The 24,592-nt window shown below is 41.9% G+C and overlaps 1 protein-coding gene across 3 annotated transcripts in view; it reads left to right on the forward strand.

The window, feature by feature from the left end:
• Positions 1-24,592, forward strand: part of LRBA (LPS responsive beige-like anchor protein) — a 367,500-nt gene that overhangs the window by 72,953 nt on the left and 269,955 nt on the right. For all 3 annotated transcript variants that reach the window (XM_081875163.1, XM_081875165.1, XM_081875164.1), the window contains exons 23-31: positions 1,753-2,763; positions 3,489-3,664; positions 8,245-8,398; positions 9,541-9,721; positions 11,142-11,272; positions 12,136-12,243; positions 13,983-14,130; positions 15,504-15,951; positions 22,096-22,226. In XM_081875163.1, coding sequence (XP_081731289.1) covers positions 1,753-2,763; positions 3,489-3,664; positions 8,245-8,398; positions 9,541-9,721; positions 11,142-11,272; positions 12,136-12,243; positions 13,983-14,130; positions 15,504-15,951; positions 22,096-22,226 — 2,488 coding nt within the window. The remainder of the gene's footprint in view (positions 1-1,752; positions 2,764-3,488; positions 3,665-8,244; positions 8,399-9,540; positions 9,722-11,141; positions 11,273-12,135; positions 12,244-13,982; positions 14,131-15,503; positions 15,952-22,095; positions 22,227-24,592) is intronic.

Raw genomic sequence — 24,592 nt, forward strand, 5'->3', positions numbered from 1 at the left:
CCATGAATATCCTTGACAAAGCTTACTGTTCTGAGACTAGTTTGCCTAAGGGAATATTTAATGCTGTAGATACTAAGTTAGCTGATGGAAAAACACTGCAGGGCTCAGGGCATCTCTTTGGGAAATGAATCTTAAAAACCTGAGCTATAAATCTTTCAACTCATCACACCTTTGTCGGAATGAATGAAAAATATATTGCTGACATAGAAAAGATAGAGTGAACTAAATGGAAGAGTATGAATGCATGATAGGAACTAGAGGCAAAATACTGATTTGCTTTCGTTTAACAAACAGCCTTTGCCTTATGTTCAATCAGGGGTGTGTGTATCTACCTAAGAGATTTTACTTTACTTTCACCCCATCTATTTTCTCTGATGTTGGTGATTGAATATGCAATATGAATAACTCAATTTTTTCTCAGGGAAATTATTCATACTACATTGACATTATCATGTCTCCAGCATGTCACCTGAATTGTTACTGTAGTGTTATATATAGCACAAAAATAACAAATTCGTAAAAAAATACATGTGTGCTTGGTTGAATTTAAGAAAAATACCTTTGTGCTATAGTATATTCTGAGTAGAAGCATCTAATTCTTCTATTTTAATAAGTTATCCACTTACGGTATATACCTCTGTTGTGAGAAATTCAGTGAGTTCAATTCCCGATGGACAGGCACCTCCCATTTGCGCACAATCACTGATGTGTGTGCCGTTTTTGGCACCGCAAGGGGGGGGGCTTACGCACATCCGCTGCTGCACATGGTGCTTCGGAACGTAACCCCTGCGTAAATGGGGAGTTGCCTGTTGTTATTATCATTTAAAGTCCCTTAACCGCCTTTAATGTAGTCACTTGCCTAGTTTGCCATGTAACTGTATGTTGGTGAGTGAGTGGGCCGGAACAATCCTCAGTACCTAATTCATCTCTTCTTTGCTCCTTTGCTATAAAGAAACCAAATAGGATTCCAGAGGATGCCCTCTCCTCTGTATCCAGCACAGAATTGCATTTCTGTGCCAGCTTCCAGCAGGCTATTAACTTTAGTGGACTGATTTACAAGGCTTCCTTTGGCCACCTAAATAGTGTCAATTGTTTAAGATCACATCTATAGTAAGGAGCCTGCGGATTGTACAGGGATTGTACAGGGTTCCACAGAATGGAATACTACCTGGCAGTTTCCCTGTTGCTTATGTGATCTCTAGTGTGTAGGCACTGTGGGTTTGCTGAGATATAATGGCAGGGCCCAGTTCTCCCTTTCCATGTGATTGTAACTACAGTCATACTTTGGATCTGGAACACCTTGGTACTCAAATGTTTTGGTTCCGGAACGTTGCAAACCCGGAAGTGAGTGTTCCTGCAGCTAATCGGAAGCCACACTTTGGTTTCTGAACATTTTGGAAGTCAAACGGACTTCCGGAATGGATTCCATTCAACTTCAAAGGTACAACTGTATGCAATTTAAATGACCGTGTTTATGTGTAAAGGTTGTCTTGAATATTGAAATGGCTTCTAGATTTAAACTCTGTATAAATAAAATATCAAAAAGTCAATAACATTTAATGGTTCAATCTGTATTAATACTATAAGGGTCAGCATTCGGTTATCTTGCATTATGCGGTTATAATTACATATATTTATGATCACTCTGCGAAGTTGTAGACCTATCCATTGGGGGGGGGGCTTTATAGAAGAATTTGTAGGCTACGTTGTAAGTTTTAAACATTTACAGAATTGAAATCCTTCTTTTCAAAGGTAACTTTTGAAATACACAAGGAGAGCCTTTCTCAAATGTTCAGGGAATATCAAGAAAAAGGAGATGAAGACTCTGGTGCTGGTCCATCAACTCTAATTAGAAGTATCTCAGGAACCAGCAGGGAGGCTGAAGTTACAGGAAGGCAGCAGCACCTGGAAACAAAAGAAGCTGTTACTTCTGCCAATGATGTTGGGAATGGCAAAGTAGAAAACAGTACTCTGAACGCTGAAGGTAGACCACCTGATTTTGAAAAACAAGCTAACTCGGAAATGAACGAAGAAAAGCAAACAGAAGGAGAAAATGGTTGGAGAACTCCTGATCTAAGTAAAGCACCTTGCTTGGAACTTCCCCTAAAGGCTGAAGCAATAAAGCAAGATTCAGAAGCTGCTTCTGAAACCACTGAAGCAAATCATGAGGAAGAGACAGTAGCTGCCATTGCACAATCCCCTTCACAAAATGTTGAAGGAGACACACTTGAAAGCCCAGAAATATTAGAAAAACTAACACCAGAAGTGGAGGAGGAGGAGGAGGAAGATTTTGTTGATTTAAAAGAGGAAAGCAGCCTACCTTTTACCTCAGAGGAAAGTGCTCCTAAACTCAGTAAAGATCATACCTTGTCGGAAAGCCAGGTAGCACCAGCAATACAGCAGAATACTGCTACATTGGAAGAACCAGTTTCAGTTGCTTTAGAACCCAAAGTTTCTGATGCATCTGTGGAAACAGGACAAGAGTCAGATGCTTTGCCAGAGACCAGTGCTTCTGAAATTAGTGATACGAAAGCTCAACCAAATGCAGATATTACAGAGAAGGCAGATGACAACAATACTGATAACATTCAAACCAAAACAACGGTAGAGAATATGCAGCGACATATTTCAGAAACGGTGGTGGTTTCAGACAAGAAAATAGCAAAGCTTGACGTTTCCAGTGTGGCATCAGATACTGAAAGATTAGAGTTAAAGTCCAGCACCAGCCTGGAAGTAAATCAACCTCTTCATTCCCTCCCTGAGGTAGGTTCTGTACCTCAGTTACTTCATCTAAAAATGTTAAATATATTGCAGGATTTTAAGGTGTTTGATCAATTTACGTAACTTTTTTTTTTAAAAAAAGACCACAGTTCTCTTCTTAGTAGGTATGTATTTCATAATGATGACCAACACTTAGCTGAAAAAGAGTTGGTCTACTCCTATAGATCTGTAAAAATAAATTTGATTATTGGCTACAAATATTGAGAACAAAGTGTCACGTCAGAGTCTCAACATCATTTTTAATCAGTTAAACAAGAATTGGCGTAAGATGTGCATCACTCTCTCATCATACTTTTAGCATCCAGGTCAGTGATGCTTACTGATTTAATATTTAAATAGTGATGGACTTAAGTGCTTCCCTCCTGCAGAGACATCTTCCAATGGAAAACCATCATCCTACACCATACTTCCTCAAAGGAGGGAGATCACAGTCAGCAGCAATATATTCACCCTATGTGGTAAGGTGTAGCAGCTGCTGCTTATTCTTGTCTTGGCTGGCAGAAATGGTGGTACAATTGCTCTGTAGTGTGTAGAATCGGTATAAACTAGTTGCCATTTTTACTTATTGAATGTAGTTCCCACTTTGTAGAATTAGTTAGACATAATTTTACATTTTAGAGCTATACAAACTTTTTAGGTCTGAGGTCTTCTGGAATATTTCAATTTGAATTTTTAACATAATGTTTACATATATTTTATTTGTATAGACATCAAGACAGCAAGATGCAGCAGGCCAAGGCACAGGAGCTGCCTCAGATGGACAGAGAAGGGACTCTAGGTCTACCATGTTTCGTATTCCTGAATTCCGATGGTCACAAATGCATCAACGCTTACTCACAGACCTACTGTTTTCAATAGAAACAGATGTACAGATGTGGAGAAGGTAATGTGCTTTCTCTGAAATCTTAGGCATTAGATTCCTCAGCATAATGATCTCTGCTAATTATAGAAATAGGGCAGACTGTGGGTGGCGCTGTGGTGTAAACCATTGAGCCTTGGGCTTGCTGATGGGAAGGTTGGGTGCAAGTAGATAAATAGGTACTGCTTTGGTGGGAAGGTAAACGGTGTTTCCGTGCGCTGCTCTGGTTTTGCCAGAAGGACAGACAGGGTGGCGCTGTGGTGTAAACCACTGAGCCTTGGGCTTGCCGATCGGAAGGTTGGGTGCAAGTAGATAAATACCGTATTTTTCGCTCTATTGGATGCAGTTTTTCCCCTCCAAAAATTGAGGGGAAATGTGTGTGCGTCCTATGCAGCGAATGCAGGCTTGTGCCATAGCCGCGCACAACCCCTCCAGCAGGGAGAGGCTGCAAGGGGCTATGGCTTCTTTAGCTCCATGCAGCCTCTCCCGGCAGGGAAAGATTGCGCGGGGCTAAAGAGGAAGCCAAAACAGCCAACGCGATCCATCCTGCTGGCTGCCTTGGCTTGTGCCATCGCCGTGCGCAACCCCTCCGGCAGGGAGAGGCTGCATGGGGCTATGGCTTCTTTAGCTCCACGCGGCCTCTCCCAGCAGGGAGAGATTGCGCGGGGCTAAAGAGGAAGCCAAAGCAGCGAGCGGGATCCATCGCTGCCTTGGCTTGTGTCATAGCTGCGCGCAACCCCTCCGGCAGGGAGAGGTTGTGTGCAGACTGTACGCTGCTCTTTGGGGCGGCGGGGGGGGGGAGATTTTTTAAATTGATTTTCCCGTCTAAAAACTAGGTGCACCCTATGGTCCGGTGCACCCTATGGTGCGAAAAATACAGTAGGTACTGCTCTGGCGGGAAGGTAAACAGTGTTTCTGTGCTCTGCTCTGGTTTCGCCAGAAGCGGCTTAGTCATGCTGGCCACATGACCCGGAAGAACTGTCTGTGGACAAACGTTGGCTCCCTTGGCCAGTAAAGTGAGATGAGCGCCGCAACCCCAGAGTCATTTGTGCCTGGACTTAACTGTCAGTCCGTTTCCTTTTTTTTTTTTTTAACATTTTGAATGGTTAAACTGTAAAATAAAACTGCAGAGAATATTAGTAAACTCTTATTTATGTGCATGTCCCAGTCATTTGGGCTGTGAACAGATATTAGTTGATTGATCACTTGACTTTTAATTTATTATATTTAAATAAATGTGCATATTATGTCTTCTGAAGTGTAGATTACCCCATCTCAGTGCTGCAGGTACTTTGCTTAGTTGAATTTTGCCTTCTATGCAACCTTCGTAAATGCAGGAACTTCAACTTCACAAGCTGTCTTGCAAGGAGAAAGGAATCCTTTTACTTAGGATGTGGGTGTGAGCATGTTTTTTTTGGGGGGGGTGAGGATTAATGGACTTCTCTGTGACCCATCCCCTCTGCAGGGAGGTGGGACCAATTCGGATGGTCCGCCCCCGCCACTTAATGGATCCAAAAGGTTTCGAGAGAGTGGTAGGGGATGCTTTATCCCATGTTGATGGCCTTTCAGCTGATTCCCTGGTGGCCCGCTGGAATGTGGAGTTAACCAGGGCTATTGACTGTTTGGCTCCGAAGTGCCCTCTCCGATTGCATGGAGCCTGGACAGCCCCGTGGTTTTCCACGGATCTGAGGGCAATGAAACAATCGTTGAGACGGCTAGAGCGCCGGTGGCGGATAACTCATTCCGAATCTGACCGGACACAGGTTAGAGCTCAACGTCGAGCCTACCAAGTGGCGATAGCGACGGCGAAGAAGAATTTCTTCACCGCCTCTATTGCATCTGCAGAAAACAGCAGCAGGAGACTTTTTCAGGTGGTTCACAATTTAGCGGAACCACCTGCAACATCGGGGCCCAGTACGGGCCACATGTTCTCCTGCAATGATTTTGCAAAGTTTTTTGCAGATAAAATCGCTCAGATTCGGGAAGAAGTAGACTCCACCATGGGAGCAGGACCGGGGCGGGAGAGTGCTAGAGTTCTGTCTGGTCAAGTTGAGTGGGATCAATTCCAATCTGTTACCTCCGAGGATGTGGACAGGCTGCTTGGACGAGTGAAACCAACCACCTGTCTCCTGGATCCTTGCCCATCCTGGCTTATAAAAGCTAGCCGGGAAGGACTGGGCGATGGGCTTCGTGGGGTGGTGAATGCTTCTCTCTGTGAGGGAGCCTTCCCAGACCCGCTGAAAGAGGCGGTTATTAAACCGCTTCTTAAAAAACCATCTTTAGATGCGGCCACGATGGCCAACTATCGCCCAGTCTCAAATCTTCCATTCTTGGGCAAGGTGATTGAGCGAGCGGTTGCCGAACAACTCCAGGCACGCCTGGAAGAAGCGGACCATTTGGATCCCTTCCAGTCGGGATTCAGGCCTCATCATGGGACTGAAACTGCCTTGGTCGCACTGGTTGATGATCTCCGGCGGGCTAGGGACAAAGGTGAGAGCTGTTTCCTAGTTCTGCTGGATCTCTCAGCGGCGTTTGATACCATCGACCATAACATCCTTCTGGACCGTCTTGAGGGGCTGGGAGCTGGGGGCACTGTCATACAGTGGTTCCGCTCCTTCCTCCTGGGCCGTGTTCAGAAAGTGGTGGTGGGGGATGAGTGTTCAGACCCCTGGGCTCTCACTTGTGGGGTGCCTCAGGGTTCTGTCCTCTCCCCCATGCTTTTCAACATTTACATGCAGCCGCTGGGAGAGATCATCAGGAGGTTTGGGCTAGGTGTTCATCAGTATGCGGATGATACTCAGCTCTACCTCTCTTTTAAATCAGAACCAGTGAGGGCGGTGAAGGTCCTGTGTGAGTGTCTGGAGGCGGTTGGAGGATGGATGGTGGCTAACAGATTGAGGTTGAATCCTGACAAGACAGAAGTACTGTTTTGGGGGGACAGGAGGCGGGCAGGTGTGGAGGATTCCCTGGTCCTGAATGGGGTAACTGTGCCCCTGAAGGACCAGGTGCGCAGCCTGGGAGTCATTTTGGACTCACAGCTGTCCATGGAGGCACAGGTTAAATCCGTGTCCAGGGCAGCTGTGTACCAGCTCCATCTGGTACGCAGGCTGAGACCCTATCTGCCTGCGGACTGCCTCGCCAGAGTGGTGCATGCTCTGGTTATCTCCCGCTTGGACTACTGCAATGCACTCTACGTGGGGCTACCTTTGAAGGTGACTCGGAAACTACAACTAATCCAGAATGCAGCACTAGACTGGTGACTGGGAGCGGCCGCCGAGACCATATAACACCGGTCTTGAAAGACCTACATTGGCTCCCAGTATGTTTCCGAGCACAATTGTTGGTGCTGACCTTTAAAGCCCTAAACGGCCTCGGTCCAGTATACCTGAAGGAGCGTCTCCACCCCCATCATTCTGCCCGGACGCTGAGGTCCAGCGCCGAGGGCCTTCTGGCGGGTCCCTCATTGCGAGAAGCAAAGCTACAGGGAACCAGGCAGAGGGCCTTCTCGGTAGTGGCCCCCGCCCTGTGGAACGCCCTTCCAGCAGATGTCAAAGCGATAAACAACTACCTGACATTCAGAAGACATCTTAAGGCAGCCCTGTTCAGGGAAGTTTTTAACGTGTGATATTTTACTGTATTTTTGGTTTTTATGGAAGCCGCCCAGAGTGGCTGGGGAGGCCCAGCCAGATGGGCGGGGTATAAATAAATTATTATTATTATTATTATTATTATTATTATTATTATTATTATTATATAATGCTACTCCCCCCTCCACAGTTTTATCAAACATAGTAGCACTTAAGCTGCTGCTGTTTTCTTCCTTGCTCTGTTTAATATTGAATGTTGGTTTGAGCTGTTACTACAAGGAAGATCAGAGTCAGCCCAGGATCTGTCCCATGCTGCATGAAGGGTGCTGTTTAAATGGTGCCATCTATTATATTTGGGAAGGGGGAAATTGTGTGCTATAGACTCTGGGAGCATAACTGTCTAATCTCACCTTGTCTGTTGTCCCATTATTTAAATATAAGCCAATGTTTGGTAAGATATAATATGTGTAGTTTTTTTGTACTAGAATATACAATATAGGTGTTGTGAGGAAGGGATGATAGAGGCCAATGCCATGCTAATGCTAATGTGTTCAAGTTGTTGAAACAGGATTTTTTTAAAAAATGTTTTATATCTTTACAATCGTTTTTTGCTTAAAAAGGGAAGTTTGTGAGTTCTTCGTAAGATACTAGTTTCCTCTTAAGAGACTTGAGTTCAGATCTAGTTTATATCTCAAGGGAAACTTCTTTGATGATTTATACAGTGTCTTTTGCTGCAGTAGATAATCAGACTTCATAATAATAAATAATTATTCACCACACACTTAGACACAGTTGCCAGTCTGTGTTCTGCAGAGGATTAGAAGCATAAGGAAAGGGCATTTTCAGGTCAAGAAGAAGGTGCATTGACAGTTTAGGATCCTGGTGTGTAGTTCCTGGCTATAGATAGATTTCTGCCGGTATATGACTAAAAAATAATGACAAATAAATACTTCATAAAAGTGCAACTGAAACTGCATGAATCCTGCATTTTTATACTGTGTTTTTCATTTTGATCAGCCACTCTGCCAAGACTGTGATGGACTTCGTCAATAGCAGTGATAATGTCATCTTTGTACATAACACAATTCATCTCATCTCTCAAGTGATGGATAATATGATTATGGCTTGTGGTGGCATATTACCTTTGCTTTCTGCTGCTACATCTGCTACCGTAAGAAATTCACTTTCTAATGTAGAAGTGGTGACTTGTGGGAGGATGCTTCACCATGTGCTTTGAATTATAGTACACTGACTGCCATGTTCAGACTGAGCTAAGAATGAGGAAGGGGAGCTGGTCTGTGGAGCAGCACAGGGCAACCTGGCTGTGTGGTGTTGACTGCAATCTACTCCTCTAAGGTACTGGACAAGATGGCTTAGTAAGATCATCTCCATCTGGTCCAATTTTAACCTATTTAGTGGTCAGTACCACCACCACCCTGCCAATTTGCTGCTATGCCTTCACTGCTGCCCTTCACCCTTTTGCTTAGTGTTCTGGTGCTGCTTACTGTCTGCACAGCTGTTGGGTGCTCATGTCTGTTCAAGGAAGGAATTTTGGTCTGGAGTACCAGCCAGTAGGTTGCCTGTCCCACTCCACCCCCCAATGTTTCCCTACTTTTGTGAAAGTGCTACATTTGTTGGTACAACAACCATTTTTGCTTTGGCCAGAGACTATGCCTTGGGGGGAGATGGCTTGGGGCACCTCAAAATTACCCTGGTGGACCTCTTTAGGAGGTCCCAGTGGTTTGGGAACCCTGGCTAAGCTAGTAGCTTGCATAGTTCTTCCATCCCTCGGAAAGATCCTCTCTTTATTTCGACCCCATCTTTTCAGAGAAAGTTTAGTGCATTTGGCTTAGCTCACATGTAATGCTAAACTACAGTTCAGATCAGAGTGAATCTCACTGGCTCCTTTCATGGCAAGCTATATTTTAAATTGCAAACCATGTGTGCCCAATGTCATGATTTGAACCATTGGGTTTATTTTCCTATTTCTTACCTTTGTCTCCACATTCAGATTACTAGCCCCCCACCCCACAAAAAGACCATGCTAGTCACTTGAGGTAAAGCATGAACTCTTCATTTTAAAATAATTCTGCCTTGATCCTCTGGAGGTCAGTGACTAAACAAGTGGTTGTTTTCAAACTTGTGTTAATTGGATTTATCCACTCCTCATATCCCCACCTTATTAGATTCCTGGTCAAGTGACATGAGAAATTTCAAGAGGCCACTTCCAATATCAACACACACCAAGTAAAAGTGATGATGCCTAATTAATGTATAGAAGTAAAAGCTGTTCTTTCATGTTCCACTATGCAGCATGAATTGGAAAACATTGAGCCAACTCAAGGACTATCCATAGAAGCTTCTGTAGCATTCCTCCAAAGATTAATTAGCCTTGTGGATGTGTTAATATTCGCAAGCTCCCTTGGATTTACAGAAATTGAGTCAGAGAAAAATATGTCATCGGGTGGAATTTTACGACAGTGTCTTCGGCTTGGTAAGCAGATAACTGCTAAGCATTAAAATACATTTTGTTGAGTAGGGTTTTTATGAGAACTCATTCTGTGAGCTACCTGAGGTAGACTCAGATTTGGTATGAAATAACGTAAAACTTCCTAAGAACAATGAGGTATTTTTTAAGGCTAGAATTAGACTGAAGGGATAGCTCAGTCGGAAAGCATGAGACTCTTAAGCTCAAGATCATGGGTTCAAGTCCATGTTGGGCAAAAAGAAGGGATCATGAGTGTCATCTAGTCCACCCCCTGCAATGCAGGAAACTTGCCCAACATGGGATTCGAATTCACAACCCTGAGATTAAAGTCATGCTCTACCAACTGAGCTATCCCCAGCATAAGTAAGATTGGTTGAACTTCCCAGTTGTTTGCCTTCAGATCATTTCCTGTGACTAAGGACAAATTAGGTGGAAGTTAAGTCATCCTAAGAATTTGCATGTATTTGAGGCTGATATCTTTAAGAATGGAGTGATCTAACAGCAACAACAAAAGAAATAAGGATGAATAAACTTTGATCCTAAACCTTTGTACTAATATACCTAGCTTAGATTAATTTTGCAACTAATAACCTGACTTTCATTGTGTAGCTGATATTGTAAAAAATGCCTAAATCTAGTTCTTGAGATACTGGCTTAGAGACCTCTCATGTTACCCTTACAGTATCATTATATAGTAATATATATTGGATGGACCCAGAGTTGCCCTTCTGTGAATGGAAGGATTCCTTCAATTTGTAAATGGGACTGAGCTCCACCAGAGGCTCTTGTTGGAGGAAAAATGCAGGAAACATTATTTTCCCCAGTTTCCCGCATTTCTTCTGCTGTCTGCCATGCTGCTTGCTGCTCACAATGTTCCACAGTTTGTTCAGGAGCATGCTTGTGGGGGGAAAATAATGGGATATTGCTTTTTGTCCTCCTCTAGCAAGAGTTATCCTGTGACCAGATCTCTGTCTATGGCAGGCATGGCCAAACTTGGCCCTCCAGATGTTTTGGGACTACAATTCCCATCACCCCTGACCACTGGTTCTGTTAGCTAAGGATGATGGGAGTTGTAGTCCCAAAACATTTGGAGGCCAAGTTTGGCCATGCCTGGCCTATCGGGAAGTCTGGATCCAACCCAACGTAGGTGAAATTACAGCCTTGTGAAACTTTTCATCCCCCCGCAAGTAACAAAACAATGTCAGAATTTTTTAATGTAATATTTCTTAAACTTTGTTGGATTTTTGAATAGAAGCAAACAGAACTGTACTCATTATGAGCTGTAACTTCTCTCCCCCCCCCCCTCAAAAAAGGGTTTGTTTATATATTAGTACTGGAAAAATTGAAACTTATCTTTCTGCAGCAGTAGGTATGCAGGTTCAGCAGTGTTTATACTTTAGACTTGCTATGTATCCTTTCATTTCAGTGTGTGCTGTGGCAGTCAGAAATTGCTTGGAATGTCAGCAGCAACAGGCACTAATGAAGCCTAGCGGAGAAAATGTTAAGTGTCAGAAAACAGTACAAAGCCTGATAGCAGCAGGAAGGTCTGGAGCAAAGGCAAGTATCTTCTGACATTAAACGTAGGCAGATGTTGATACTGTTATCTCTGTGACCTGATGGATAAGTCTCTGGAGCTTAACTTATGGCACTGTAGTCATTACAGAGAAAAACAGGGCATTTGAATAACATGAGCATTTATTTTAAGTTGTATATATAAGTTGTTTAACTTACGAATGCAGTTGCTTGGGATGGGGGATGTGAAGGGGGAGAGCAAAGAACAAAAGATCTGTCCTCAATGTTTCTAGATTCCTTGCCCAGTTTTCTTTCTTTGGTACAATCTTGAGTATCTGTCATTGTACTTGATTTGTGTGTAACACCAGTCCCTAGGGGCCCTTCCAGACTGATGGGATTTTTTTTGTGGGCGTTTCTGCAACATGTCATTGATGCCGTAATGGTGCATTAGTGGTGGATTTATACTGGAACATCCACACATCATTCCACTTTATTAGGTGTCCTGCAATTCTTTCCCAGTGTTATTGCATTATTGCCCTCTGGAGAGGCAGTCTTGCACTATAGTACAAAACAACCCCCCCTCCAAATAATAATAATAATAATAATAATTGTGGTATAAAAAGTTACAGGATAACAGAAGGAAGTTGTGAGACATAAACAAATTAGAAACGAAGCAACATGTCCACCTTGAAACATTTGCAATCACAAACTATTGAAATCATGATTGTATGTGACCACCCCAAGTACTGTCCTCGTTAGCACAAATAATCGTGATTGCACAACTAAAAAGGAAGTCTGGAGGGACCCTCGGTAACGGTGGTTTTGTAATGTTGTGGAAATGATAGCTTTGGGCCATCCTTTGTGCTTATGAAAACAAAATAATATACAAACTCTTTTATTCTAAACAGAGCCCAGTTGATATTGTGACTGGAGGAATTTCTCCAATAAGGGATATTGACAGACTCCTACAGGATATGGATATTAACCGACTGCGAGCAGTGGTATTCAGAGATATAGTGAGTTAGCAATTTTCTCCAACTTACTGTGTTCTTTTTTTACACCCTGATTTTCTGAGCCAATGTCCTTATGCAGTTTCCTGTGGTGTTAAACTCTAATGGAGTGTCTAAGAGAATCATAAAACTCTGTGGGAATAGCAGACCAAGAATTTGGGGTCAGGATGAAAGGCTTAAGTTTTCCATAAACTGCTGTCCCTGCAGGTGGTTTCAACTTCATATATACTGTGTCCTTTCCCTAGTTCATGGAATGTGAATTTTCCAGTGTATTGCTTTTATTCCTGAGGATAACATGTGTAATCTGTCCATACTCCATTCCCAATTCTAGATTGTTAAATTGCTTAACTCAAAATTTGCTTCCAGGGTAAATGCTGGTTCTTGCTTGTAGTGCTGCACCATTTTATATCATTGGAGCATTTGGAAAAATGGGAGTGTAGATCAGCCTTCTGGTGAGATCCCAAAAATATGACCTCGAAAAAAGGGTGGAACAGTCTTGCTGAGGGAGGATGAACCTGTTTAACAGTCTCCCAGGTGGAAGACTGAACAACCTGGGGCTATGATGGGCACTTAGTTATAGGAATAAATTATCATGAATTTAATTTTTTTAAGGGATTTCATGAAGGGCTGAGTTAGACTTGAATATTAAAACTTAATAAAAATTATTATTAAAAAAAAAAAAGAGTTAGACTTGAATATCATAATAAAAGGCTCAGATGATGAGGTTTCATGGGTCATCCTGGATCATCAGCTAAGGGTTAAAACAATGTCACAAGGTTGTCTCTGTTAATCAAATCTTATTTTTAATAAGATGATCATAGCCTTGTTATTAAAAAAGCAAAGAAAAAAAGATTACTTGGTTTGGGTGGAATCCATTCATTCCTGAGGACTGATTGATAGCTGCATCACATGTTGTCTATGTTAGATACTGCATTGAGTTCTGGGATTTGATTATAAATATAACCAATTCCTGCATAACTGGCATGAACCGGGATCAGTTCCTCAGAGGAAAGCCAAATCACACATGTTGTTCTGAGACATGTGCAGAGTTCTAGTTAAATAGAGTATCTCAGTAACTGCATCTAACAATATTTTAAACATCTAGTTTGCTTTTTTATATATTTATTTCTTACAATATTTATGATATGTTAGACCAGCGTTCCCCAACTTGATGACCTCTAGAACTTGCTGGACTACAGCATCCATCCAGCAGGGCCAATGATCAGGGATGATAGGCATTGTAGTCCAACAACATTTGAAAGTACCATGTTGTGTAAACTCAGTGAGGTAATCTTCTTTATGAAGTAGGGTCTGGATTTATTGCAGAATGTGGCAGAAGAACTTAAGCACTCAACAGATGATCACAGTTTTGGTTAGTCCATTGAGTTGTTTTTAAAACTCAGTGCAAGCAGAAAGCTAGCACAATATGGGGAAGACTGGGGTAGAATTTTTCTCCCTTGTGTACTAGTTTCTTAATGCGAGAAATTCCATCTATGCAAAAGGGAGAGCTGAAGTAAACAGTCTATGCTACTAGCTCCGAATCCTTCTTCCTATGTAGATCAAGCTTTGAGTGCTAGTAATTAAGAGGTTTTACTGCTGTCAAATGATGATTATTTATACATAATCTACAATGACATTGTAACTGCTTCTAGTGCTTCACTTAAAGAAATAAGTTTGTAGCAGGTGATAGCATAATATTCCGATTAGAATGGAATTTGATAGGCTGTATTCATTTATTTTTACAGGAGGATAGCAAACAGGCACAATTCTTGGCTTTGGCAGTAGTATATTTCATCTCCGTCCTCATGGTATCAAAATATAGAGACATATTGGAACCTCAGGATGAACGTAGGCGGCCTCAGTCTGTTCAGTCACTCAAGCCTGCAACAACAGGTTAGTGACAATTCAGGCTTTTAAGACTACTGTAGATTCTATTCAAACTATATGTATATGTAAATATTCTGAAATGTGTACTTGTTCGTAGGCTCTGTGAAAGTGGTTCTGATGAGAACATAAAGATCTAACAGATGTACACCTCGTGGAATGTGTGTGTGTGTGTGTGTTTGTTTTAAAAAAGTACAGAATCAAAACACTTACTAGATTTAATATACTGTTTTTGAAAATTGATGTAAGAAGTCTCCTCTAATTACTACTTTTAAATACAGAATTTGTTCCCAAGTATCCCTCAGGGCTAGTTAACTATTAGGCAGAATTTATTTTTCATAGATGCTTTTGTTTGCTGCCCAGTACATTAATTTTTAATATTTTTGTTGACGTTCCTTGTGATGATAATACTGTGTTAGTGGTAAACTTCCAATAGGATTCTTCATCTTTAAAAATTCCTTTTATACATGACTTGGTTTAGCACATTTCCATTTTTGATGGGGAAAGTATGGCAGAATATTAACAAAATGCTTCCTTCCACCAGTCATTTCGGTCATAATGGATCAGTGATGGAATGATAACAATGTATTGACTGCTGAATTGATAAAAATACTTATATTCACATTTTGGCGCTTTGGGCCAAAATGGAGTACAGTTTGGTGTGGAGGTGCTTCCAAATGCAAATGGCTAAAAGGCCATATCAGCATACTTACATATTTTACTGAATTGTGTTTTCTGCTGTGTTTTATTCTGTTATTTTGGCATGTCTGCCCACCTATACCCTTCCATCCCTGCGTGTGCCCAAGTGAGTGTGTGAATTCTCCTCTTAAGGGCTCCAACACACAACACATGCTGATACCTCCTGCTTCATTGGTATGACTAGCACAACAGACGTCCCCTTGGTTTTGAGTAAATGTGGTTGGAATGAAAGTGTAAACCAGGGGTCAGCAAACTTTTTCAGCAGGGGGCCGGTCCACCGTCCCTCAGATCTTGTGGGGGGCTGGACAATATATTTTTTTTTGGGGGGGGAATGAACGAATTCCTATGCCCCACAAATAACCCAGAGATGCATTTTAAATAAAAGGACACATTCTACTCATGTAAAAACATGCTGATTCCTGGACCGTCCGTGGGCCGGATTGAGAAGGCGATTGGGCTGCATACGGCCCCTGGGCCTTAGGTTGCCTACCCCTGGTGTAAACTACTGTTTCTCTCTGTGGTATCTCCTTTTTTGAAACCTCTTTTCATTATAAGCTGACGTTTGTTGAGAAATGTATTGCTGGAATTTTATATTTATTAATACTGTACTTTTAAATGATAAAAGTTTCCGGGCTCCTTAAGGTAAACTTCTGATGACAATTTCCTTCTGCGTATCTTTCAAGATGCAGAAAACCCATCTGCAGCTCCTACCGCCGTGGCTCCCCTACCTGCCGAGGAGTTGGAAAGTGTTGCGTCTGTGCAAAGAAGAGATTCAGGTATTGAGGAGGAAGCACATTCCGGATTAGACCACAGTTCTGAAGCTGCTACAGAAGCAGAAACACAAAGCGTCATTGCAGGCCCAGATGCAATCAGTGAAGTACTGTGTACGCTTTCTTCAGAAGTCAATAAATCTCAAGAAAGCAGAAGTGAAGTGCAGACTGAGATGGACACTAAAACTGCATCCTCTGTGCAAACGGCAAAAAATGTCAATGTGAAAGATATCCTAAGAAGTTTGGTCAGTGCTCCTGCAGATGGGGCCACAGTGGACCCGGCAGTTCTTCCACCAGCTTTTCTTGGAATCCTTGGGGATGGTGCTGCCGAACAGCCTGTACAGTTTCGATCCTTTGACAGGTAAGAAACATTGCATTTTAAATCTATTTTACTTAAAACTGTGCACAACGTAAGGTTTTTTAAAATAAAATAATCTGGTGTTGTGATAGCAACATAAACATTGTTTGGGACTGTTTGCTTCAGAGTCTCTGCAAATAATTTTACACAATTCTGTGGAAAAAAAATTATTTGATGTAACAATGCAGATAATTCTAAACTAAAACAATATGTCAGACATTTTCAGGGGATTGATTTCATTCTAGCATCCAATATTACTTAACATTACACTTAAGTTAAAGGGACCCCTGACCATTAGGTCCAGTCATGACCGACTCTATGGCCCCCAGCCTCCATTTAGTTCAAGATTGCATCATGGTATAGCCATCCCATACAGTGTAATCAGTTTTGTACCACATGCCTTATCCTGCAGCTGTCTGTGTCTCCCTTACATAATGTTGGGTCCTCAGTATCAATGATACTCACCTTCTTTATATTCATAGCCCTTTGCCAAATCATCTCTTGATCTAGCTGTGCCAGCAAGTGCTCAGTTTAATGTAGCAAAGACCGAATAAAGTCAGTGACTGTAGACTCAAAAATACATTTATGAATGATGTCTTGCTCTTATTTTTTCCATTCTATGGTCACAAGTTACAACCTTTTACTCTTAAGATTTATTTTAATACACTATGCACTTGTTAAGTGTAACATGGATCTTCTTAAGATCCTGAATCCAAAACATTTTATAGATTAGAGAAGGTAATCAAGACATTTGTGGGTACAGAACACCTATTTAAAAATGTGAACAGCTAAAAAAACCTGCAGCTATCAGTTTTAAAGTCATCCAGTCTTGATGCTGTAAATTTGGTGGGAAAACATGTTTTCTTTCAGATGACATCTAAGGGTCTGTTGCAGTTCTGGGGTGAGGGTGGATAGAATAGGTTATGACCTTGTATTCAGGAAACTGGAGCTACATTCAAAAAGAGGTTTTCATCTCCAGGGACACACCAATATACTAACATTACAGTGGGAAACTTTGGACAAGCAGACTTCAGGATGCTCTGTATAACTTAGTGTGTCTGGTTTATATTTAATGTATTGTCTGGTGCAGAACACAAAGCCCAGTGAGTTCATGTTTTTCATTTTTTCTGTGGGGGGTGGAGAGGTGGGTGAGTTGGAAAAGACACCTTGTTAAAAGTTTTTTCCCCCCATGTAGCAGTTTTACGGCAAAGCATCTCTGGGACTTTCAAAGCATCTCTCTGATCCTGCATTTATCTCAGGAATGCTGTGTCAGAAATCAAAACTCTCCTCATATCTTAAGGATTATCAACTTTCCAGGCATAGCTGGAGAGTATACAGTAACAGCTATGTGAGTGAAACCTTGCTGAAAGAGTGCCAGGTTGTGGGTTTTTGCAAACAACAAGGTGTGTGCGCTCATTCCCATGCCAAAAATTACTCTTTTATCTTATGTGAAGATCCAGTCTGGTGATTAGTGGGTGACAGGGATTTATCTTGATAAAAGTTCAAGGCCTGGTCTGACTCTTTCATTAAGCCAGTAGAGACACTGAATTAGCAGTCTATTTGCAGTGTTTTGTCCTCTGTAACCTTTCAGGAACAAAAATACTTTTTGTTGTTGTTGTTACTGTAAAGACATTGGTAGTTAGTTTAATAGTACTGGTAAATAATATGATTCTGTTTAATTGTGACTAAAACCCATATTTTATAAGGTCAGTACTGTTTATGGTTTTTGTTTTGTTTTTAGGAAGTAAAGATGAGAGAAAGCTGCAACATTGACTGCTCTGTGCAGTGAAAACTAGTTCGAAAAGCACACATGCTCTCCAATTTTATAGGTTTCATTTTTTAACTTAATAAATATATATGGTGAAGGCTTATAGGCTCCTCCCTCAAAGGCATGAGACCATTAGTCTCTGTCAAATGCTAGAAACTAACTGAACTATGACATTGTTCTTTTATTCCTTTGTCATGTCAGATTAGGAGTGGCGAATTGACAAAATGCACAAGGGTGACTTTAACCACCATCCTTCACCCTTTACATGTTGCATGTGGCTTATTAATAATTTTAACAAGTTTCAAATGTGTGCTGCCTTGTTTCTTCGTTAAGCTTACTCCTACAGAGGTGCAATCAAAGATTGGGCTGACTGTTTTTGAACTAGTAGAGTAAAACCAGCCCCTATTACCTCTCCACACCTATTCCCCCCCCAAACTCTAAAGAGCCGCACTAATTTTCAGTGCTCTGTGACTAACCTTTCACCCTCATACAGGCCAGCCTCCTTCCAACCAGTACAGTCCAGGAAGACTCCCAAGTGTATGTTGCTGGTTTTTCTGCAGAGGGTTTTGGCATATACTTGCATTTGCTGAGTGTTTTGGCCGGTTTTGTGGACAAGGGACAGGTGCAGAAAGTTGTAACATCTGCAAGTGCTGTTCAGAGGGAATGAAAAGGTCAAAGTCAGGGGCCCTTTAAATGTTACCCCATGCTGATCCAGTTCCTGACCATACAGATATCCTCCTGCCACTGTACAGTTTAGTCTCTAGGTTTCACTTTGCACCCTCAGGGCTGCTTCAGATTTCCTGCATGTGGTTCACGAGGTTGCATCCGACCTTTGGGATGCTGGAGGCTCACACTGAAGTTTTCTCTCTTTTTATAATTCATTAGTTGGATGAAGTGATATTCAAAGGAGTACCCTTCAAGCTCCTACTCTGTACCACCAACAGTTTTTTCAAGCCTGTCCTTTAAATAAAACAGCAGCACTCATTGCCTTACCGTGGGGATTTAATATATTTAATAATACATGCAATAAATGAACTAATTCAGTGATTCTCAGCTAGCTAATTATTGAGGACTCCTTATTTTTCAAAAGCCAAGCCACGGAACCCCTACTTTTGAAAATTTTGTTAATTCTATGGTAGCTACCTCTGCAAAACAATATTTTTGAACAAAATGTGAGGTAGCCCCTAATAAGCAAAGGATTTTAGGTATACAGTCAACTCTCCGGATACGAACTTAATTCGTTCTGGGGTCCGTACGTACCCCAAAAAGTCTTCAGGTTGAGGCGGCATGCGGCAAAACCCGGAAGTATACACTTCCGGGTTTGCCGTGTTCGCAACCCAAAAGTTGCGTTACCCGAAGGTAACGTAACCCGAAGGTACCACTGAAAAACAGACTAAGGCTGATCAATAACTGGTTTTCAACATGTTGATATATCAGCAGCTAAACATCACAATATTCTGATATATCACTATGTCAGAAATTGGAGATGAAGCAGGCAGATAAGGGAAGGAGCAGTCACAGAGACACGGAGGGCGGTAGGTGGATGTGCCGATCAGGCGTGGGGATGAGGGAAGGAGCAACTGCGCTGCATGTTTTGAGGGAGTAGGGATGGGGTAGTCAGCAAGGATACACATTCACTGTGGCTGCTGCTGCTTTCCTGCTGACTGAGAAAAGTGCTCTGCCTCAGTGCCAGGGGAAGGTAGTGCCACAGTGCCTTGAAGTGGGGGCGAGCAGCGTTATCAGCTGAGATCATCATGTGATACCGGTGTGGTGCTTCAAATCGGTTGTCTTGTTCTCCCTCACACAAGGAGCACTATATTGCTGCATATTGCTGGGTCAAAATCGTTATCATGGTGTGATTTTAAAACCTGTTTTGCCACTATATTGAAAAATAGCACAGTGCTAAAACAGACCACAAAATTTGTGATATTACCATGCAAAAATGTCAAAAATTTAGTTGGGGGAAGGCAAGGGATGGGAATGGAGACCCCCCTGGGTGTTTTCTGCAGACCCTCAGGGACCCCCAGATTCCTAATTGGGAACCATTGAACTAGTTTATTATAGAGTAAAGGGACCCCTGACCATTAGGTCCAGTCGTGGCCGACTCTGGGGTTGCGGCGCTCATCTCGTTTTACTGGCCGAGGGAGCCAGTGTACAGCTTCTCGGTCATGTGGCCAGCATGACTAAGCCGTTTCTGGCGAACCAGAGCAGCGCACGGAAATGCCGTTTACCTTCCCGCCGGAGCGGTACCTATATATCTACTTGTACTTTGACGTGCTTTCGAACTGCTAGGTTGGCAGGAGCAGGGACCGAGCAACGGGAGCTCACCCCGTCATGGGGATTTGAACCGCCGACCTTCTGACCGGCAAGTCCTAGGCTCTGTGGTTTAACCATCTTCCAGCGGGAAGGTAAACGGCGTTTCCGTGCACTACTCTGGTTCGCCAGAAACGGCTTAGTCATGCTGTCCACATGACCCGGAAGCTGTACGCCGGCTCCCTCGGCCAATAAAGCGAGATGAGCGCTGCAACACCAGAGTCGGTCACGACTGGACCTAATGGTCAGGGGTCTCTTTACCTTTACCTTTACCTTTAACAGATAATGAGTGATGTCTTCCACCTGAGGTTAACGACAAATACAAAGTCTTGTCTGCATATGGGACTTTGTTGTAGCAGTCGTCCAGGACTGCACTGGGCATCACTTGGAAACGCATCTCTGTAAAGGCATTTCTTAAAGAAACTGGTGAGAGTTTAGTCAAACAACTAGCTCCAAAATACTCTGTTCTCAAGAGTGGATACCAAGGGGAAAATTTGGTGTTTCTAACCAAATTAGTTGCAGGTCCCTTCTGGATTCTACCCAGAACAGCCAATCCCTTAGTTGACACTTATGCAGAAATATATATTAAACCCCCCACCAGTGTTCTTAAAAGGTTCTAATTTTTGGTGCATATTTGATCATCCTTATTGTAATCACCTCATTTCTGTTTTTAATTCAGACATAAATTTCGAGTATCAGGATACTGAATTTGGCTAGCTATGACCCTAGTCTTTATGTACACATTTAATTTAATTCAGTGCTACTCATTTGTGAATTTAGGATCAGGTCCAGAGTTCACATACACATTGGTATTAGTTTCCTTATGCAGTGCAGTTGTTCAGTGCAACTCTACGTATATGTGAGAAGAATTCATGGTTTTAAACACATTCTCTTGGCTTGGGGCTCAGGTGGCTGTTGCTTCCATCTTTTAGAGTATAGTTAACATTAGCAGTCACCCTTATAATGATATGGCACATGCTGCCATGTCTATAGTGAATAGTGTTCAGAACAGTTAGTTAATCAAGGATATGGTTTAGTGTTATTATAATAATAACTGGGACTTAAAATGAGAACAATGAAAAATTGTCTTTTTAAAATTACATTTATAAAGTGTTGAAAAGTTTTTATATATCGTATGTGAACTTGGAGCTAGTTTTAACACACTTTATTTAGAAACTGAATATATTTTAATGCTATTAAGGGAATACGTTCAACCTGTACTTACAGTACTGTCAACAGAAGATGTGATTAAATAAATTGAATGTTGAAGACTTTTGGCTTATAGTTAACACCAGGTAATTAAAAGGAAGCACTGCTCTGGGAGTGCACAATATATCAGCTGTAGTCTTTAGCTCATTAGCTGAGGTTTTGCATGTTTATGGAGCTAACTTGCAATTAAAAGTGTCTTTAGCGTATGTTTAACTGGGCCTTTTAGGTGTTTGGAATAAAGCATTACTGTTTAATTGAAATTGGTTTGTCATAATTATGTCTTAGTAATGCAAAAGATATTCTTTTCCCTGATGCCTGAAACAGGAGTTGTATTCAGTTTTGAGTAATCATGTGAGATGTATTAATACAAACAGGCCATTGATTTCTTAGGTCATTTCTGCAATGAGTTACCAAGGAACTGAAGATTCTAAGGAAGAGATTTAGTCTTCTTATGTGTATTCTCCTATTCTACTTCTCTTAATATACTTTAAGCAGAAGTGTTTAAAATTTTGAAGTAGCACTGCCTCCAGTGGTGACTGCTATGCTCTAACAAACAGTATTTTTTGTTTACGATTCTTTTGGAGAAGTTAATATAAAAATGTGGGATGTTATCATACTTTCTATAACAATAGCCTTGCAAGAAGTAAAACTGGTAATGTCGCAGTTGGTCTCTAAGGTGCTACTGGACAATTTTTTAATTTTAATTTATTTATTTGGTAATATATGAACCTTCAAACCTGGCTGAAAGCTTTTTGTTTGCAGAAATCAGAATTTGTTATCTGAATATCATAACACTATACTCAGATATCTTTAAACATTTAAGGGTTTTTGAATTGTATGTTTTTTCCCCCTCATAGGAGTGTTGTTGTGGCACCAAAGAAGTCCGTGGCTGCCTCTACATCAACTATAAATTTGCCCACAAATGCTGTCAGTGTGGTTTCTTCTTTGGATTCTGCCCAAGCTCCAGATGCAATGGGAGGTTCTCCTGGTAAGTAAGGAGAAATGGAGATGAATTGTGGAAAACAAAATTGCAAATAAAGGTGCTGTAGTTCTTATTTATGGTTCATTTGCTAAGTCCCTCATTCACCACCCCAGAAACCATGACGCTCAGATGATTTAGATGAGGAAAACCAAGCAGGTGGGTTACCACTTTGGATGGCCACTTGGTCCATCTACTTGGAATTGTCTATTTGCAACACTTTTCCAGGGTCTCAGGTAAGGAACTCGGCATTGCTGCCTGGCAATGCTAGGGACGGAGCTAGAACTGTCATCATGCAAAGCAGGTGCTTTACCACACATTGCTCACTTACATGGCCACATTCTGAATGGCAGTGAAAATGCCACCTAGGGGGAACAGTTGCAGTTTCTCCAGTAACACGTAGGTAAGGAAGGTATGGTGTCCCCAGAACATAAATGCCAGCTCGTGAGGTGATGCCTGGGCTTCATGCAATGAATGTGTAAAACTGAACATTCCAAACTGATAGTTTGGCAGTGGTGGCCAAATTCGGCCCTCCAGCTGTTTTGGGACTACATTTCCCATCATCCCTGACCACTGGGTCCTGTTAGCTAGAGATCGTCAGGTGTGCATGCAGGAGCCAGGCCCTGTGACCAGTAGGATTTTGCAGGACTGGGGCCTTCCTAAGTTTGTTCTGAAGAGGCAAGTTGCGGCCTCACAGGTGAAGCCAATTGGTAACTCACAGCACTTGGTGGCAAGAGCTGAGAAGGGATCTAAGGTCAGCATTTCCCTTTGGCTCTTTGCCACAGCAACACACTTCCTGCCTTGCTGTGTTTGGCTTCTTGCTTCCTGATCCTTGAACCTTGGCTTCTTGAGTCCCTGCTTCTTGATCCTCGGACCCTTGACTTCTTGACTCCTTGCTTCCTGACCCTCGAACCCTTGGCTTCTTGACTCCCGGCTCTCTGACCCTCAGACTCTTGGCTCCTGACTCCTGACTTCTGGACCCCCATTCCTGCTCCCACCCCGCCATCTTGCCCCTGGTCCTGATGTCCCCTACTGGGACTTTGATCGCCCATGAACCAGACCGTGACAGAGATGATGGGAGTTGTAGTCCTAAAACAGCTGGAGGGCCAAGTTTGGCCAACAGTGGGTTAGGCCAGCCTTCCTCAACCTTGGCCCTCTAGATGTTTTGAGACTACAATTCCCATCATCCCTGACTACTGGTTGTGCTAGCTAGGGATTGTGGGAGTTGTAGGCCAAAAACATCTGGAGGGCCAAGGTTGAGGAAGCCCGGGTTAGGCAATTCAGCTGCTGAGTTATGCTGAAGAGTAATGATTGTGGCCCATAGTGTTTCCTTAATGTTGCCCTGCTTGCTTGGAAGGTTAATAATAATGTTGTGCAGTTCTTGGTATAGAGAAATGATTTCTTTTTTTAAGTAAATAATAATTTATCTTTAGTAGTTTAAAATTTTCTTTGTTTACTCCTTGTAGACTGGCCCAGAAAGTTTTCAGCAAGGAAACAAAATCATTGCTTAACTAGATACTCCTTTTAAAAAAGAAATCCTTTGTTTCTGATTCTTGCTGGACTTTGTTAGACAAGGGAGGCGGGGGCGGCTTTTTCTAGTAGCCGTGGCCTTGTCATTAAACTGCACATTAGGTATCACTTTTCTTTGCATATGTACATTCAAAGACATGCAAGCATTTTGGGAGCAGCACTTCCTTTTAAGGACAGTTTATTGCTAGAGACATTATTTGTTTAGACCCTTGGGGACCTTGAATAAACAATAAGCTTTCACTAGAAGGGTGCGAGACAGATGATCTATTTGCATTTTCTTTTATGTCCTTGCAAATGTCTGTAAAACTGTCAGTTTGAAGGAGCCAGTTTATCAGTGAAAGGATAAGAGAGATAAGTCACTTTGGTTCCACATGTTTGAAGTAGCTACCGCACTTACTTGCATGTGTGTTTTAGATGAAAACATGCTTCTGAAATGTCTCTTTTCCTCTAAATGCACAAAAGCTATCCCTTAAATGAAACCTGTAGTTGAAAACTACATTTAGTCCTTATCGAAAGAGCTTTTACATGAAATACTGCTTTGAAGTCTTCTGCAAAATAACATGTAACTGGCATTTTTGTTCTTTGCCCATTTTTGAATGATCTTGTTTGCTGAAAGAAATATGTTGCCTTGGATTACAGTTTTAAAAAGATTGAGATTATAGGCCTCATTAGAATATTTGTTGTTGTTTAAAACTGCTTTTCGGGAAATTTCCCTGATGGACATCATTTTAAAGTATTTTCTTGCTATTAAATGTCAGAGAAACTGTCCAACGGTGACCCACAATTCAAATTAAAAAGCAAAATCACTAATCCACAATCATGACACACATGGATTTTCCATAAAA

Source organism: Podarcis erhardii, assembly GCF_964252035.2.
Source record: "Podarcis erhardii genome assembly, chromosome: 9".
In the NCBI taxonomy this organism is placed as follows: Eukaryota; Metazoa; Chordata; class Lepidosauria; order Squamata; family Lacertidae; genus Podarcis; species Podarcis erhardii.